The following is a 17,470-nucleotide window of genomic DNA, read 5'->3' as shown; positions in this document are numbered from 1 at the left end:
CTGAATTCTTCCTCCGGCGCCTGTTGCCACTGTCTCTGCTAGAATCTCACCTAATTTGGGGTCGGCTGCAGCACAGAATGAAAGGTTTAGTTATTTTAGGTTTATAGTATCAATATTTCATGGTGTTCCCACTCAGCATTCTGCAGGGAGCGCAAGGCTCCCCAGCACACATGGGCATGAGGTCCCCGGCAGGGAGGCGCCCGCCGCCATGGCTAGGGGCCAGGGCCTCTGGGGGGCAGCCCGGCTGTGGGACCTGAGCACCTGCAGCGGGCTGTCGCCCCACGTGGACATGAGGCGGGTGTGCACCATCACAGGCTCCACGTCTATGACTGGGTCTGCAGCAGGAGTGAGGAGGGATGGCTGACCTGGGAAGGGGGCTGAGGGTGTCAGAACATCTGCCTACAGCCCTATCCAGCTCTGCCCCCCAGAAATGAGCAGAAGAGCAGGAGAGGGAAAGGTGACAGAAATAGAGAAGACACACAATGGGCCACACGGGAAAGAAAGGGAAGAGAAGAGAGAGGAAGAGAAAACGGAGGAGAAAGGGGCAGCGGGTGGGTAGGGGCAGCCTGGGTTGGGGGGAGATGGAGCTTGGCCTGCAGACTCAGCTACCAGTCCTGGAGCTCCTGGGCTCATGATGCCTGTCCCAGGCCCCAGGCCTGTTACCACATCCTGTCCTCAATTCCACCCCATGCCGGAGGGCTGATCACTCAGAAAGGGGAAGGCACTCCTGCAGAGTGACCAAGGAACAGGCAGATTCCCCCTGACTTGCCCTGTCCCCAAGTGCCCGGCTGCCTGCCTGAGGTCCCTTCTTCACCTTCAGCTCCAGAGCATGGAGCCACTGGATCCCTGTCCTGAAATGATGAAGTGTGTCAGTGGGGGTGGGGGGTGGACGTGGGGGTGGAGGGAGGTCTGCCTAGGAAGCCCTCAACGGTCACCCCAGGTCAGGGACTTTCTTCTGCAGCACTGCTTGGCTGCCCATCACGTGCCCAGAGACCTCCCGCTCGGCTTGCAGACTCCAGCTTAAGAAGGGATCACCCCCCTGGGGGCCCCCCTCTGGATCTCTGTAGGGTCTGTGTGTGATCTGCTATGTTTGCCTCTCTCCCTTGCCTCTCCCCTGTCGGAGTTTCTGGGCCTTCCCTCTGTGTCTCCCAGATTGAGAGCCCCCAGGGCAGGGCCAGGGCTGATAGAACCTCGTCCATCCTCAAAGGCACAGTGAAAGCCAGTCAAACAACGGCTGGGGCAGCTCCTGAGAACAGCCCCTCCTAGTCTAGGCTCTTCCGAGAGCTTCCTGGAGGAGGAGGAGGCGTCCCCTGAGCTCAGTCTCCACAGGCCAAGAAGGGAAGGGGGGGGCATTTTTGGTGCAAAACCAAGGTGTGCGGGGGGTGGAGAGCATCCAGGGACTCCTAATTGCTTTTCTCCTCCCCCAAATCCTGACCGGTCTGGGCTCCTTCTAAAGCCACTCCATTCTGGCTTTCTAGGGCTAATCCCTGCTGAGGTGTGAACGGCTGATAATGGTTGAAGGTGTGAGCTGCTAATGGAGGAAACTCAGTCCCTGGCCAGCCTAATTGGGCGGGGGCTGCCTCCTGGCACAGGGCGTGTGGGAGGACGACAGGGAACCCTGAGAGGAGGGGTCTGGTGCCAGGGCTGGGCTCCCGCAGGAGAGAGCCAGCCTGTGTGGCCAGTGGGTGAGCAGCACGGCAGCCTCTGTCTGTCTCCTCCTGGGCTGCTGTGCCCACCTTGGCCTATCCTCTCCCCTCTCCTCCTCCTTCAGCTGCCCCCCACAGGGAGGAAAAAAAATCAACGTGGAAGAAAATTGAGGTCATGTCCTTTGTCGTGTATAATTTTTTATTTTCCTCTTGTTCTTTCTGGCAGAGTTGCTGGGCCCCCCGGGGCACGTGTGTGTATGTGTGTGTGTGTGTGTGTGTGTGTGTGTGTGTGTGTGTGTAGGGGAGGGTGGCCCATGCGGGTGTGTGGGCCTGCCGCCCTCCTCCCACCACTCCACAGCCTCCCTGGCCAGCGCCATCTCTTAGGTGTGCGTGGAAACTCAAGCGTCTCCGCAAGGCGCTCACCCGGCCTGTCAGCCGCGCCAGGTTGGAGGCTGCTGACTGGGCACAGTGGGCCTGCCTGCCCGTTTGCTAGGGCGGCTGCCCGTGTGTGGCCCCTGGGCAGGCACCCACCCCACGCACCTGAGGGCCGGATGCCCCTGCCCATCCCACAGCCCACCCCACGGGAGCAGAGATGCTCTCGAGCTGCCAGCCTTCCAGCCAGCCCACAGCTCCAGGCTATTTTCAGGATAAATTATGAATTTTAACTGTCCAAGCCTCTTAGTGTTTAAAGGCTTCTATATACAGGCTCTGCCCTCCAGAAGTGGCCAGCTTGGTGGAGAAGAGCAGGGGGAGGGCAAGGCCTAGAGGAGGCCACTTCTCAGGGAGCAAAGGGCACTGGGCCCACAGGTCCCACGCTGGAGCTCCAATCAGGGCTCACTGCACACCTGCCCTGCTGTGTGACCTTGGGTGAGTCCTGGACCACTCTGGCCCTGGCTGCCCCTTCACAGGCTTGTTCTGAGGGAAGAGTCCAGCTGTGAAGCTAGGAGCTGTCCTGGGGAGGGTGGGAGGGAGCCACTGGTTCTAGGAAACTTCCATATTGTCTGTGCTGAGCCCACCTGAGTGAAGAGCACCCTTCCTTGGATTGGAGCTGTCCCAGAATTGAGGAGGGGTAGGCAAGCACCCATGTGGTGACCTGAGGAGGCTCAAGGAAAACCCATGTCCGTACCACTACCTCTCCCTTCCCACGTCTCTCTGGCTCTAAAACACCAACCTAGGCTCACAGGGGCAAGAAGGTACCGCTGAAGGTCTCTGGCTCCATCCGCCACCCAGGCCATCTTGGGAGGTGCCTGGCAGATCCCCTCATCCCTTCCTGACCGCCCCAGTCCTCAGGGCTCCTCTACCTTGCGAACAGCTCAGGTGGGCCCATCTCAGGCTTTGGAGGCCTGGAAACCAGCCAATCCCCACCTGGGAGGGCCATGAGCCTCCAGGTTGGAAGAGGAGGAGCTCACAGCCTCAGAGGACCAGGGCAGGGAGCAGGCAAGGGTGCAACCAGCAGGGCATTGGGAGGCCAGAGACCTGATCAATATGATGGTGATGAGGGCCTTTCGTGTGCCAGGCATGATTCTAAGCACTTTACATACAAAAATTCATCTCTCCCACCACAACCTGTTGAGGTAGGCTGTGTCATTATCCCCATTTTGCAGATGGAAAAAACAGAAGCACACACAAGTTCTGTAACTTGCTCAAGGTCATAAAGAGGTTCTGTAACTTGTTCAAGGTCACACGGCGAGCAGGCTATGAACTCAAACATGAGTTTGTTTCCTCTTCACAACAATCTTATTAGGTTGGTACTATGATCCCCGTTTTACAGATGAAATAACTGAAGCACAGAGAGGTGGTGCAGCCTGCCACGAATCCTACAGCGATAAATGGCAGAGCTGGGACGGGGCCTGAGGTGGCTGAACCCAAGGCTGTCTGACCACTCCTGCATACTACACTGCCTTTCTCTGAGTCGGGTTCAAGGGCCTGCTGAGCTGTAGGGCTGTGGACAAGCGGCTTCATGTCTCAGGGCTTGAAACTCCTCGAAGGGGAGGGCAGACTTTACGGTGCCCTCTTGGGGCTGGGGGCAGAGAGTTCAAAGAGAAGGAAGAAAAGAGATGTTTAGATCGAACACACCCAGAGTGCTTTGCAGAATGACGCCACCAACCCTCACCACATACCGCACTTCATGGATGAGGAAACTGAGGCTCTAAGCCATTAGATCACCTCCCTCCCGGTCCCTGAGCTTGTCTGACTCCAGAGGCACCGCAACCCTAGAGACCCCCACACAGGTGAGGGAAGTGAGGCCTGAGAGCATCAGGGACTTGTCCTAGGTCCCACAGCATCTCAGGGCTAGGGCCTCGGAAGAACCCTGGCCTCCCGACTACAGCCCCCTTCTCTCTTCAGTGTACTGCCAGGATACCGTGGTGGGGCTAGATCAGGGGCAAATGAAGGTTTGAGTTATTTCTGCCTCAAAAGGGGGAAAAGATTTAAAAACAACCCCAATATGTCCCAAACCAAGGTCCAGTGAGTTTTTTAGAACATGGACAGGCAAACTATAAATAAAAACGCCCTTCTACCACCACTGACTATTCAAAGCCCTCTCTGCTCAAGTGAGTCTTGACCAACCCCTTGCCAAAACCCATTTTTGCAACCTGTGCACCGAGAGCAGAATCCAGAGGTGGTGAGCCCGTCTGGTTAGACACAGGCCGGTGCCAAGTTCTGCTCAGCCACAAGCGATGTCGTTGCCCAGCTCCATGTCCACGAGAAGCCTGGGCTTGGGGGGGACATCTCTGCAAATCTCTAAGGGGTGTCCCAAGGAGGAGAATGCAAAGAGCCCGATGCAGGCCAAGAGGGTGGAGTCAAAACGCACGGGAGGCCCATTCAGCTCAGTGTGAGAAATCAAATGGAAGACCGGATGGCTCAGGATGGAAGATCTGCCCTAGTATTAGAGGGTGAGTAGCCTGCCAGGAGACGTATGCAAGCAGGGACACTGGTGGGAAACCTCTCTGCTAGGACATACACCTCAGCAGCCCCTCTTAGCTCTGGGACACCCCCAACTCACATCTACGTAAAGGGACTTGAGATGGCCACCCCCCTCCTCCCCAACTGCATCTATAGCCCTAATGGGCCTGGGCCAGGCAGAGGAAGCATGCTGGCCAGGCCCTCACCCCCTCTCAGAGACACAAGCAGGTTCTCTGTAGAGGGAAGCAGAGGAGGTGGCAGAGAGAGATTAATTCCCTGAAAGGGGAAAAAATAGAAAAACACACACACACCACACACCCTAATAACATGTAATAAGAGGTTGGAGACAAGGAACAATGCCCTGGTAATGTCACCCTGGCAGCAATCAATTTGGGTGTCACATAAAATAAGCATAATTATTCCGCCAGCCCTGTCGCTCATCTCTAACCAGCTCCAGGGGCCCAGGTCTGGGCGGGGAAAGCGGCCTGGAATCAATCGTTGGTGCACCAGGCTGGCGGAGGGAGCGGCTCCAAATTACCTCGCCAGCACCGAGCTTCTCAGCCTCTGCGGAGACGCAGGGGGCTCGAGGGCCACCTAAGGGGACCTTGCTAAGGCCCAGGAGCCACCTTGCTCAGCCACCCCCCCTCACTCACTCAATGGGCAAGAGCAATCAGGGAGGACTCCCCAAGGAGGTGGGAATGAAGGAAGAACAAATATACATTTTTTCATCCAGTATTCAGTCCTCAGCTCACCAAACTCTTATTAAGTACTCACCAATGCCAAGCCCCAGGGTGTGGAGACAGGGTTTTCAGGGGGCTGCACATTATTAAGATAATGAAACACAAGCTCTCTCCCTCTCCCAAGCCAGCACCACCCCTGCCCATCCTGGGGTTGAACACAGAACCACTGGGGTTCCTTGGGCTCTAACCGTGCAGGACGTAAGCTCTCTTTGCTCCTCCTTCATCCTCCCTTCCCCGGGGAGTCCTCCTGAGTGCCCTTGCCCATCCCTGAGCTCAAGGCTTATAGAAACAGCACCCCCACTAACTGGGGAATGCTGAGGGACAAAAGGGACAATTGCTTCCTAAGCATCTGTTACACACTGGCTCCTGCCCATCTCAACCCCCATTTCCTACACCAGAAACCCTGAATTCTGGAAATGCAAATCAAGACCATAAGGTAACACCATTTTACACTCAATCAGTCAGTGAAAACCAAGACGGCTGACCCCACCGAGCACTGGTGAGGGTGGGAGCTATGAAGACACTCATCTCCTGCTGCAGGAAGCATAAATGGCCCAACCAATTTGGAAACACTTTGGCACATTTTCTAGGAAAGCTGAATATGAACATGCCCTATAGCCCAGCAATTCCGCTCCTAGCTGTGTGCCCCAGAGACACTCTGCACATTGCCTCAGGAGACAGGACAAGAAGGTTCACAGCAGCATTGTTTGTAAGAACCAAAAGGGGAACAAGGCACATAGAAGAATGATAAATACATGGCGGTAGGTTCAAATGGCAGAACGTTATGCACCAGTGAAAATGAATAAACTACGTCTACCATTATTTACAACAATATAGATGAAGCTTACGAATATGATGTTGAAGGGGGAAAAAAAGCAAATTCTAGAGGTCTGCATCCGGTTTCAGGTTCTTTTTACAAAGTTCAAAAACAGCCCAAACTGAACAATTTCCATATATTAAAATACATGATTTTAAAAAAGCAAGGGAATGCTAACTAGATAATTAGGATAGTGGCTGTCTCAGAGAAAGAGGCCAAGGAATAAAGTGAGGGGAAGCTCATGGAAGATGTACACCATTGTTAGAGCACTAGTGTTCAGGTTGGGGAGTAGTGTTGTCATATTTGTAATACTATTATTATCACTAATGCTAAAAACATTAATCAATGACCAGGCCATGCCCAGATGAGCGAGCCCTGAGCCCCAGGGGTCAGGAGGAAGGCATTCTAGACCACGCTTATGAGCTGGGGACTTTGGGCAAGTCATTCCACCTCTCTGGCTCTCTCCCTTTTCTCAGCTATAAAATCAAATCTCTGCACCAGCTACAGGAAAAAGACTAAGAACACATCACCGATATAAATTATGAGTAGCTAGCATTTCTTCAGAGCTTACTGTGTACTAGGCACGGTTCTAAATGCTTTGCATATATTAGCATATTTAATCCTCCTGCTGGCCCTAGAGGTAAATACCCTTGCTATCCTCACTTTATGGATAAGACTGAGGCCCGGCGAGATTAAGGAACTAGGCAGAGGTAGAGCTGAAGTCTGAACCCAGGCATCTGGCTCCAGGGTCCACACTCAACAAGTTCACTACAAAGTGACATCAAAGGAACCAAGTACACGCGAGGAGGAGGTTGTTGTCAGCACGGCTCTCCTGGGCCCACAGCACCCAAGGATGTTCATTCATTTATACAATGCATAAACAAACGTCACTATCAAGAATGCCTCAAATCCATTTGGAAATGAACTTGCGTTACCACACTCTTTCTACTAAGAACCCTTCCAATTCTGGAATCCCCTGTTTTCTGTGTCTCTGCAACGTCTGCTACCACCTCAGGACCCACTCAGTCTCTCTCTCTTTCTGGAGGACCCTTGACTACTTCAACCTCCCCCAGACAAATCCCATCCTTTGCTGAGTGCCTGGGTGTGCTACTAAGGACACTGCCTTGGCACCCTTGACATCACTTAGCTCTGTCCATCCATACAGGCAGAGGACACTGTGTCCCCTCCAGGTGGTCCTTGCCACCAGCCAATAGCTGCTCCCCAGTGCCACCCAGTGTCTTCCCTATCCTGGGGGCCAAGCAGGGGAGCCCAGCGGGTGGGTACATGATTGCCCAGGGATGAACCTTCAAGGCAATCCATGGAAGCCCGAAGAGGGCCTAGTCCAGGGCTAAACAGACAGCTCAGCCACGATGTGTAGAATACACACATGAATTAATTGGCTGGTACAATATTAGGTACAAACCAGTGCAGGTCTTCACTGTGGGTGCCTGGAGGAAGAGGATCAGTAACTTGGAGCAGTCGGGGAGGCTTCCCTGAGTAGAGGCGAGGAGAAGAGGGGAGGGCCTCTGGGTAGGAATGCTGGACCAAGATAGGTGATAGGGGGATAAGTAGAGGAACTGGTGGGAAGAGAACAGAGATCCATCAATGGGTAATCACTGGGAAGAGGAGGAGGAGACCCTGGGACTGGAAGGCACCATCCGTCCACAGAGTGCCACCCAGAGGATGGCAGGACCAAGAGACCCTGGCTAACAGGCTACGGCTCTGACTTTGAAATCACCACCGTCAACTGCCTCCCCTCCCTGGCCTTTCACTAGCCCCACAGGACCATCTGACACACTGCCTCGTGCCTCCACGGGAGCCTGCGTAAATCACTGTAGTGCCTCGCTTCTCCACAGGAACGCACCCTTGGCCCCAGCTGTGATCCTCCAGCCATTTGCGCTGGTAGGCACCTGGAGACAGTACCAGATGAGCTATCCCTGGTACCAGGGATCCTGTCTCGCTTTGTGCTGAACAAAGACCCACACACAAGAGGATTTTGGGTCCTTTTGTTTTTTGTTTTGTTTTGTTTTGTTTTTCTGGTGTCTTTCTGAAATTCTGAGTTTTAGAAAACAGTATCTAGTAAAGGGCAACATGGGTGCTCAGAGGCAGGGGATGGAACAGCTGACCACTAGAATCAAAGAGGACTACCGCAAGGGGCAGAATAGTCTCTCCACTTCCCTCCAGGCACACAGGGCCCTCTGCCCACAAGCCAAGATTCCTGGGCTTTGAGTACACCCCCATCCCCCCAAATTTGGGCCCTTGGATTGAGGACCTTCTCTAACTCCAGGTCCTGGGGAGCCCTGCAGCCTTGACCAAGCCCTACCCGAGGCCAATCTCACACTTAAATTGGCAGGGGGTGGGGGAGGGAACAGAGACAGCAAGCACATCACAGGGGGCCTGCCATCACCTTTGCTAAACCCCCCGCTAGTAGGGGCGTCAGGTGCTGCCAGGAGTCCCTACCTGGGTTCCAAGGAATTCTTGGCCTCTCCCCTCTGCCACTTTATCCTCTCTCTCCTGCCTCAGGCAATGGGGAGAAAGCAGGCAAGCTATCCCAGCAGACCAGGTCCCATGCAAGGACAAAGGGTCTCGGAACCGGTGACCCTCACTTCCCTCACCCACACTCCCTGCTGGATGTGGGGAAGCCCCAGGCGCTCTGCCTCCTGGGTGTCCCGGCTCATTGCTCCCTGGCATGGGAGGTACCAGTGTTGGAGCTGTTGGCATAATGACCAGCCGGGCTGAGCCCAGAGCCGTGGGCCAGGCTGGGCTGCGCACCCTCAGGCTGCCCAAGCCAAGCAAAGGAAGACTGATGGTGGGCTGGGCTGGCCCCGGGAAAGGGCTAGCCCAGATGGTACTGCCCCCCACCTCAGGGCCTCCTGCACTCCCAGGGCACCTCCCACATGCCCCTTCTCCCCCACCCTGAGCCCAGGACCTCGGAGAACAAAGGGGATGCCTCCAGCAGAACCAGGGCTGAATGGGGCTGGGCTGGGACCCAGGTCAGGAACAGGGAGGGGACAGCCCACTGGGCCTGGCCCCACCCCTCCCCAAAGTGGAAGCCACCTGGAGGGACACATCTGGGCGGGGAGGCTCAGCCACCTCACAAGAGGGTGGGGAGGCAGAACAGGATGCTCCCTCCTCACCTCCCTTTTCTCAGCTGGTTCCCACCTCCCACCGGCTGCCTAAGAATGAAAAGTGGGGCAGGAGGAGGTGAGAAACCGGGGCTGAAGACAGACAAAGGGAGGCCCCTAAAGGGTTCCTGAGTCCTCCACAACCCCAACTCCCTCCCCTGCACTCTCCCACCCCCCAACTCCCCTTTCCTCCCTCTCCAGGGGCCAAAGCAGGAAAAGGGTTGCTCTTGTCAGGGGAGGGAGCTGGTGCCCAGGCTGAAGGCTGTGGAGAAAACTGGTCCCAGACTGGCATCCACCAGTGAGCCGCCGGTTCCCAGTGCTGGCCAGGGCTGCCTGGGGGTATCTGGGATCCGTGGAGAGGTGCAGCCACCCGCTGAGCAAGGGGCTTACCCTCCAGGATGAATAGTGCTCAGAACGGGAGGGGGCATGGGGCGGGGGGTGGGGGGCAAGCAGGACTGGGACCCTAGCGGGTCCGCCCTCCACAGCTCCGGCGTCCCAGCTCCCAACATGGAATTTGGTGGGGTGGGAGGAACGGGAAAGGAAGAATCTTCATTTCTGAGGCTTGAGGAGGGTGCGACCCCAAAGGGAAATCTGGGTGACGCTGGGGTGCCCCGCAGCCCCAGGAGGGCGCAGCCGGGCCAACGGCGGCCCCCACGGGAGCTCGCCGCGGGGCTGCCCGTGCGGGGCTGCCGCTCGGGGCTGCCCGCTCGGGGCTGGGCCGCGGCCGCCGGGCTCACCTGCATCTCGGGCGCACCGTCCGTCCGCTCGGCTCGGTCACCAATCGCATGTCTCCCCCGCTGGGCTTCAGCCCCTGCCCAGCCCCCTCCTCCGTCTCCTCCTCCTCGTCCGACACCTCCGCCCGGCAGTCCGCGCGCCCTCGCGGGGCTGTCTGTCCGTCTGTCTGCCCCACGCGGGTGGGAGCCGAGCCGGGGCCGGGGCAAGGGCGCGGGAGTGGGGAGGCGGGAGGCCGCGGCCCCGGCAGGCGGAGGGGCGGGCGCGCTCAGGACGCGCGACGCGGACTCGGCGAGCCTGGTTCTGCGCCCCGAGCCGACCTGGAGCCGCCGCCGCCGCCTCTGCCGCTGGGGCCGGGGTCGAGGCCGGGCGCGCTCCGCAGTGGGGCCGGGGCCAGGGCTGAGGCCGGCAGGCAGCGGCCCCGCATGCTGCTCGGAGCCCCGCGGCGGGAGAGGGGCCGGAGCGGCGCGGGTGGGGACTCCGCGCGCTCCGGGGCCGGGGACGGGACCCGCCGCCGCTGCCGCCTGCGCTGTCGCCGGTCGCCCGCTCCGGCTCCCGCACCGGCTCCCGCCCAGGCTCCGCGCTCTGCCGCGGCGCGGGGAGGGAGCGCGAGGAGCGAGGAGCGAGCCGGGGAGGGAGGAGGGACCGAGGGAGGGAGGGAGCGAGGAGCGGCGGGAGCCGGGCGGGGGAGGAGAAGGCGCGGCCGCAAAACCAAGAAGGGGGGAGGTGGGGCGGGGGGCTCGTCTTCTTTCAGCGGAGGGGGCGGAGAGCGAGGAGCGCCCCAACCACTGCCCTGCACCGATGAGGCAGCGAAACTGTCAGAGGGGACGCTGGCGAGGGGCGCGCCAGGCTAGCGCGTGAGCCGGCGCCCCGGAGCGCCAGCCCCGCACCGGCCGCGCCCCTCCGAGTCCCGGGCTCTGGGCGAATCCCGGGCTCGGCCGACCCAGGGGAGTCCGGACTACGGTCCTCCCTGAGTGTGCACGCACCCTGTTGTGTGGCCACATGCGTGTGCATGTGAGCGCGTGAATGTATTCACACGTGTTAACCAGGGTCACTGCACACTGCCGTGTGGACGGACACACGCACGTGAACGGGCAAGGCTCCCCACCCAGCCAGGGTTGTTTAGAGGACGGCGTGGGAAGGGTCAGGCCCGGAGCCTCTGTCCTGTCCCTCTTCTCCAAATGTCCGCGAATGTCTGTAGGGCCCACACCCTGGCGGCCTTGGGGCCAGGCAGGCAGAGAGGGCAGCTCCGGGGGGACCGAGAGGAAGGCGCGCCAGCTCCACGGCTTTACCCCAAGCGGGGTCTTCACCGGCCCTTTGCAGCCCGGATCCCCGCCCAACCCGGCTTCCTGTCCAGCAGAGGGCAGCAGGCCGCTATGGCCGGCTCCGGCCACGGACACGGCACCCACACACCAGCAGAGGGCAGTGAAGAGCCTCAGTCTGGGTATGGCTGTCCCTCACTTTGATCCCAGTGATCCAGAGGATCCTGGGCTAGGGCCACACACTCAGATGGGCCTAGAGAATGGGACCTCTCCTCAGAGAGCCAGATCCTCCTTGATCAGCAGATGCGGAGGATCAACTGTCTTGGCAGTCTGCAGAGTGGACTACCACCCTTAGGATCTCACCTCCTTCTACGTCCCCTCCATCTCCTTGAAGCCAGATGCTCTTTAACACTAAGTTAATTTGATTAGAATAACCATCAATGCTCACACCACCTGGCACATTCCACCCTTCTCCACTACTGAGAGTGCATCCCATTAGCACATTAGTGCCCCTGACACCGTGAGCCCACAGGGGTAGGGGTTCTGGCAGGCGGAGAAGGAAACTGAGGCTGGCGAAGAGGAGACTGGCCCAAGGCCTCTCAGTCTCTGAGACAAACCCCGGGATCCTGCTGCCAGTGTCCCCCTCCCCCAGCAGAGCCTGCCTGACATCCATTGCAGATACCTGACTGGTATGGTGGGGCTCCCAGTCTCCCCTGACCCCCAACACCATCTCCCATCTCCACTGTTCAGCCTCACACGCACAGCCCAAAGAGTTGCACAGACCTTCTGTTCCAGCTAAACAGATTCCGGGTACTTCTCAGTCTCACTGCCACACCACTGGTCTGGACAGTCCTGCCTGAAAAACCGTCCCGTGTCCATTCTTATCCTAGGCCTAGCTGGAGCCCCTCCTAGCAGGTGCGGATGCTGTGCGCTCTCCCTTCATCCTCCAACAAACCTCTGAGGAGGCGCTGTTGTTCCCCCGGGACGGAGAGAAGGAAGCCCAGGCTCAGAGAGATTACATGCCTTGCCCACGGTCACACAGCGAGTAGAGCCTGGAATGGGAATTTGAATCGCCTTCCAGGGCTGAGTAAACCAGTAGGGGGCAGGCTTGGCAGAGGGACTTACAGGTGGGCGGGGAAGAGGGGAGGCGGCACAGGTGTCCTCGTCTCTTTCAAGAGCCCGGCGCAGGCGGCTCCCTGGTCCCTCAACTCTCTGCTGCCTGGACCCCCTTCCCAGACTCCCCAGCTCCCCCACCCCGGCTGCTGGTGAGTTACCCGTGAGCTCCCGCCCTCCCGCGCCGCCTCCTCCCACCAGCCCGACAGGAATAGACGCTCTCTAGCTGCTGCGTAAAGGCTCCGCCAGGCGCCCGGCGGGCGCGCAGACCCGCTGGGGGGCGGGGGCGGGGGCGGGGGCTATTCCTGGTGCGGCGACTGACGCAGGCACAGCGCGGCCACGGCATCTCCGCCCCCGACTCACCTGCTGCCAGCCTCAGTGATCTCGGAGGAGAAATGGGGGAGAGCCCACTGCCCCCACCCCCAAACCCCAGATGCTGGCTAAGGAAGTCGGCATCCGGGGGTGGGGCCTTCTGGGGCCCACCATTATCCCTCCGCGCCTTGAGGCAGCAGGGGTGACCAAAGAGCCTTGTCTGGAACTGCGCGGCAGCCTTATTTTCTCCATTATACACAGTATCCGGGCCATTCCCCCTTGCCTGTCTCTCCGAAAGAAATGACTTCCTCTCTTACTTCACCAGTGGAAACAATGGGGTGGGGGAGGAAATGGGGGAAGAACTTGGAGAAAAGGCCTTTTTGAGGGTCCAGCCTGGGCCTGGTGAGAGTGCAGGCTGCTGGCCTTGTCACTCAAAGACCCCATAAAAGGGTGGGAGGCCTGTCACTGGGTCGTCACCCAGTCAGATGTCTCTGCATGAGCTGTGGAACAGGCATCTCTCAGCTCCTGCTGGTGGGGTGGTCCCCAGCAGAGCCCTCTCAGGGATCCCAGGGCCATGGAGAATGTGAAACATTGGAGTGGCCTGGCCCAGGGCTTAACTGACACAACCAGGGGATTATAGGCTGGAGCTACAGCTGAAGAATGTTCCCACACTTTCAAGCCTTAGTCCTTGCTGATCCACCTGCTTGGTGTGCCCTCTGCCTGGTTTCCACCCGAGCTTCAAGACCAAACTGAGACCATTCTCTTCTATTCCTGTCTCCCCTTCCCAAACTAAAATGGCCTTAGAAGCAAGGCCCCAGTCTCCTGTCTCTCTCTGTCCTCAGACTAGGAGCTCCCAAGAGCAGACCTCAACCTACCTGTCTCACGGGTGGGCACATAGCAGATCCTGGCTTCAGAGTGAAAATTCAGCAAGTCCCAATAAAGCAGGAGCTGATGGCCAGAAGAAGCCAGCCTGCAGTGGCCTGAGTGAGAACAGCAAAGCAGAGAAACTGGAGCGGGTCTGCCAGAGGACTCTGGAGGAGGGGACAGGGCCCTCGAACCTTTACTCAGCCCCTACTGTAAGCCAGGCTCTGAGCTATACTTGACATACTTTGCCCTTCAAGACTGGTATTGCTATCCCTACTGTACAGATGAAAAACTGAGGCTCTGGGGAGGGCTGGTATCTTGCCAAAGTTCACTGTATAAGAGGCAGAGCTGGGCTTTGAAGCTCAGTGTGTGTCTGATGTCACAGCCCAAGTGTTGCGCTCCCCCCCCCACCCCCCGCCCTGGGCGGCTGAGGATGCAGGAAGAGGGGCCAGTCCCCCAGGGCCCAGGAAGGAATGGGTGGCACAGCCAGGCCTGCCTGTATGCCTGCTCCATGCTGGTCCTGCCCGCTTGCAGCCCAGCAGCCCGCGGGCTTTTACGATGATGAGTATTTCTGAAGCCACTTGAAATTAATGACAGCTCTAAAATGGCTGGGACAGTGGAGTCATTGCTGAGACCTCCAATTAGCAAGAAAAACGGAGGCCAGGGGCCGGGGGGGGGGCGTGGGGGGGGCTGGACAGGCAGCACAGGGCATGGAGCAGGGTTAGGGAGCAGGTTGGAGCCAGGATCTAGTAGGAGTTCCCTGTGGAGCTAGTGGACCCCATGTCCCAATGTATACCACAAATTTGATTCTGAGTGCTCTAAATAACTTGCTGTGTGACCTTGAGGGGCTGCCAATGCTCCCTGGATGAAAGCTGCCCCAGCTAGGCAATGAGGGGATGGTAGGGGTGGGGAGGTGGTGTCTCTGTGGCCCCACCTAGATAGTGGGGTGAATGGGATGCGGCCTCAAGAGGGGGCTCCTTCCAGGATTCTGAGTTCCTAGGAGACTGAAGCCCAGGAGCTGGGGGCACTGCAGGCCCCCAGGAGTAGCAGAAGCCCCACACTCACCTCTGGCTATGGCAGCCCTCTATGCTGGGGTTGCTGAGGCCACGGGTATAATGAAGTCAGAAAGACTCGGCTGGAGTGAAGTGGATCAGGACGTGGCAGAAAATCCATAGGTCAGGGCCCTGCACTGGTGCAGCTGTGGAGGGGGGCAGGAGGTGGGGGGCATCTGAAGGGGCTGGCAGAGAAGTCCCTCTACGAGGGGGGCCTGGAGCTGTGGCCAGGGTTAGGACCTTCCTGCCCCCTCGGAAGCCCCTCCCTGAGCCAGATGCCAGGGTCCCAGTGAGACATGTTATAGAGGGTCGGGCCCAGGAACCTGCAAAGGAAAAGACACTCATCCGGGTGCACCCCAGCTCCTGGCCTCCAAGTCCTGCATGGGGCAGCCAGCCCCAGGGAAGGGCACCGGGGCTCAGCTCAAAGGGACTCTGCACATAGCACATGTGGAGATGTGTTGATCATAATGGAGGGACACCCACTGTGGCCAAGGCTGAGGCCAAGACTCCAAGGGCAGAGGTGCAGAAAGCCACCATCACTTCCTTGGGGTATCCTCTTCCCTGGCAGCCCTCCACCAAGCATGTCTTGTCACTGATAGCTTTCTCAGACTCTCAACTCATTTCCTCCCACCTTTCCCCTCTTCCCTTTCAATTCAGGGCTCTATGTGGCCCCTCCTTCCAGAAGCCTACTCTGAGCACCTCAGTCTCCTGCTCTGTATCTTGGGTACCTCTCTGGGCCTCAGTTTCCTCCTTTGGAAGATAGAATATCAGTAGAACACATTTCATGGGGGATGGTGTGAAGATCTCATGACTTAATCCAGTACTTGATGCTGGGCCTGGCACACAGTGGGTGCTTGACAAATGTAGACACAAAGTAGGTGCTTGATAAATGGTTATTATACTGTTATGGTTTCTCTCTGTTCCCTGGCCCCCCAGCCCCTCCTCTGTAAATACAGGGGTTGACCCTAAGGTTCCTTTCAGCGTTCGCACTAGGAGAAGCCTCGACCAAGTTCTTCAGCCTCTGAGAATCAGGAACACCCTCAAGGCAGGGATTGATCTTGTGTCTCCTCCAGTTTCTGCAGAGAGCCCAGAGCCCTGATTCCAGAGGGGCTGATGTGTGCAAATTAAACTCAACTGAAATCCACTAATCAGGAAGGACCAGTAGTTTCCCTTCCCAGAGGAGTGGGGGGTGCCAGGGCATGGGGACAGGGACACTCAAGTCCTCGACTCTCACTTCCCCTTATCTTGGGGCCTTGGTCACCCACGCCTCCACTGGAAATGTTCCAGCATCCATGACATTCACTTATCTAGCAGCAATGTAAGCAGCAGCCTCCACTACTTGGAATCACACTGAGAACTGGGGGAAACCAAAAGGCTCCTGGAGGACCCAGGACAGGAGCCCTGCAGAGACATAAGGCCTGGGGAATGGCCCTTACTCAGCCTGGCCACACAGCCCTGCTGGGTTGGGTGCCTGGTTGCTGCATCCATAAGAGCTGAGAAGCAGGAAATTTGTCTGGGGCCAGTGAAGGGGCTCATCAGCCCTGCCCACCCCAAAGTCCCTCCTGATGTTCCTGACCTTGCAGTTAAAACACAAGAAGTGTGCACTCCATAAAAACAAAAAGATACCCCCCTGAAAATTACAAAAACACCCAAATGATTAAATTGAGAACAAAAACAAAAAAGCAAATATAAAAAGCAGTTTGTAAAAAGGGACCACTCCCTGGCTCTTTGGGAATCTGGGCTCCAGGCTTGGCAGAGCAGCTTCTCCTGAGAGCCTGGGCTCGGCTGTCCCCACGGATCATGTCAGGGGGCACTTGAGCTAATGTGTGCAAACAGGCAGCACTATTAGCAAATCCATTCATTAAGCGCTTGTCTTGAGTTCCGTTGTGCAGCAGTCTTGTTTATTAACTTAAGTCGGAACCTGTTATTAAGTCAAAGGCAGTGGGTAGCGGCTCAGAAGATGTCTAGCCTTAGAGCCGAGCAGTCCTGAGTTCCAGTTCTGGCTCTATCTCTAACCGCTGTGTGACCCTGAGAAAGTCACTTCACCTCTCTGAGCCTCAGTTGTCCTGTGATAGGCAGCTCCCTAAGATGACTCCCAATGGTCCCTACCTTCTGGCATCTCCCCTACTGCGTGCAATCCCCTCCCCTTGAGTGTGGGCTGGACTAATGGAGTCACTTCTAATGAAGAGAATCTGATAGGGTATCCCTTCTGAGATTAGGTTACGGAGAGACTAGCTTTCATCTTGGGTACCCTCTCTCCATCACTTGCTTGTTCGCTATGACACATAGCATATGCCATATTATTAGCTGCCCTGTTGAGAAGCCCACATGGAAGGGAACTGATGTCTAACCAGCACCCCCACGAAGTCCTGAGACCTACCAATACCCACACGAGCAAACGTGGACCCAGACCCTGCTCAATTCAAGCCTTGAATGACTGATGCTCTGGCTAACACCTGGACTGCAGCCTTGTGAGAGACCTGGAGCCTCCAGCTAAGGCCTCCACCTGAGCCTCACTTGGATTCCTGACCCACAGACCTGTAAGATAATACAAATTTATTGTTTTAAGCCACTAAGTTTCAGGGTGATTCGTTATGCAGCCACAGATAACTAACTCATACAAACTCCATCCATGAGATGGGCAAAAGTGTCTTTCTCTCAATATGGCTGGGGGCATTGAGATAATGCAGGCAAAGTGCCTGTTGCTGGTCAGGGTGAGAAATGGCATAGCAAGTTGGCAGTTATCAAGTAAAGTTGAAAAGATGCACACTCTATAGTATATACCCTGGAGGAACATTCACGGAAGACAAGTACAGGAATGTTCACAAGTGTACACAGAGTTTGTACCAGTGGGGAACTGGAAACACCCTACATGCGCATCACTAGAACGGTGTCTAATCATA

At 57.2% G+C, this 17,470-nt stretch overlaps 1 protein-coding gene across 14 annotated transcripts in view; it reads right to left on the bottom strand.

The window, feature by feature from the left end:
• Window positions 1-17,470, bottom strand: part of LINGO1 (leucine rich repeat and Ig domain containing 1) — a 177,656-nt gene that overhangs the window by 7,185 nt on the left and 153,001 nt on the right. For 3 of the 14 annotated variants that reach the window (XM_081829614.1, XM_081829608.1, XM_081829615.1), the window contains exon 1: window positions 9,970-10,188. The exons of 8 other annotated variants lie outside the window; for them this stretch is intronic. Coding sequence is in view for 4 of the 6 variants with exons in the window: in XM_081829608.1 (XP_081685734.1) it covers window positions 9,970-9,975 (6 nt within the window). In the remaining 2 variants the exon portion in view is untranslated. Of the gene's footprint in view, window positions 1-9,969; window positions 10,189-12,009; window positions 12,032-13,526; window positions 13,632-14,580; window positions 14,714-17,470 lie in introns of those variants that run through there. 3 more of the 14 variants (XM_081829609.1, XM_081829607.1, XM_081829619.1) reach the window with 2 other exon arrangements.

This window comes from Leptonychotes weddellii, chromosome 9 (assembly GCF_054177405.1).
Source record: "Leptonychotes weddellii isolate Sample4059 chromosome 9, ASM5417740v2, whole genome shotgun sequence".
Lineage (NCBI taxonomy): Eukaryota > Metazoa > Chordata > Mammalia > Carnivora > Phocidae > Leptonychotes > Leptonychotes weddellii.
Note: the sequence above shows the minus strand (reverse complement) of the source record. Positions and strands in the feature narration are given on the sequence as shown.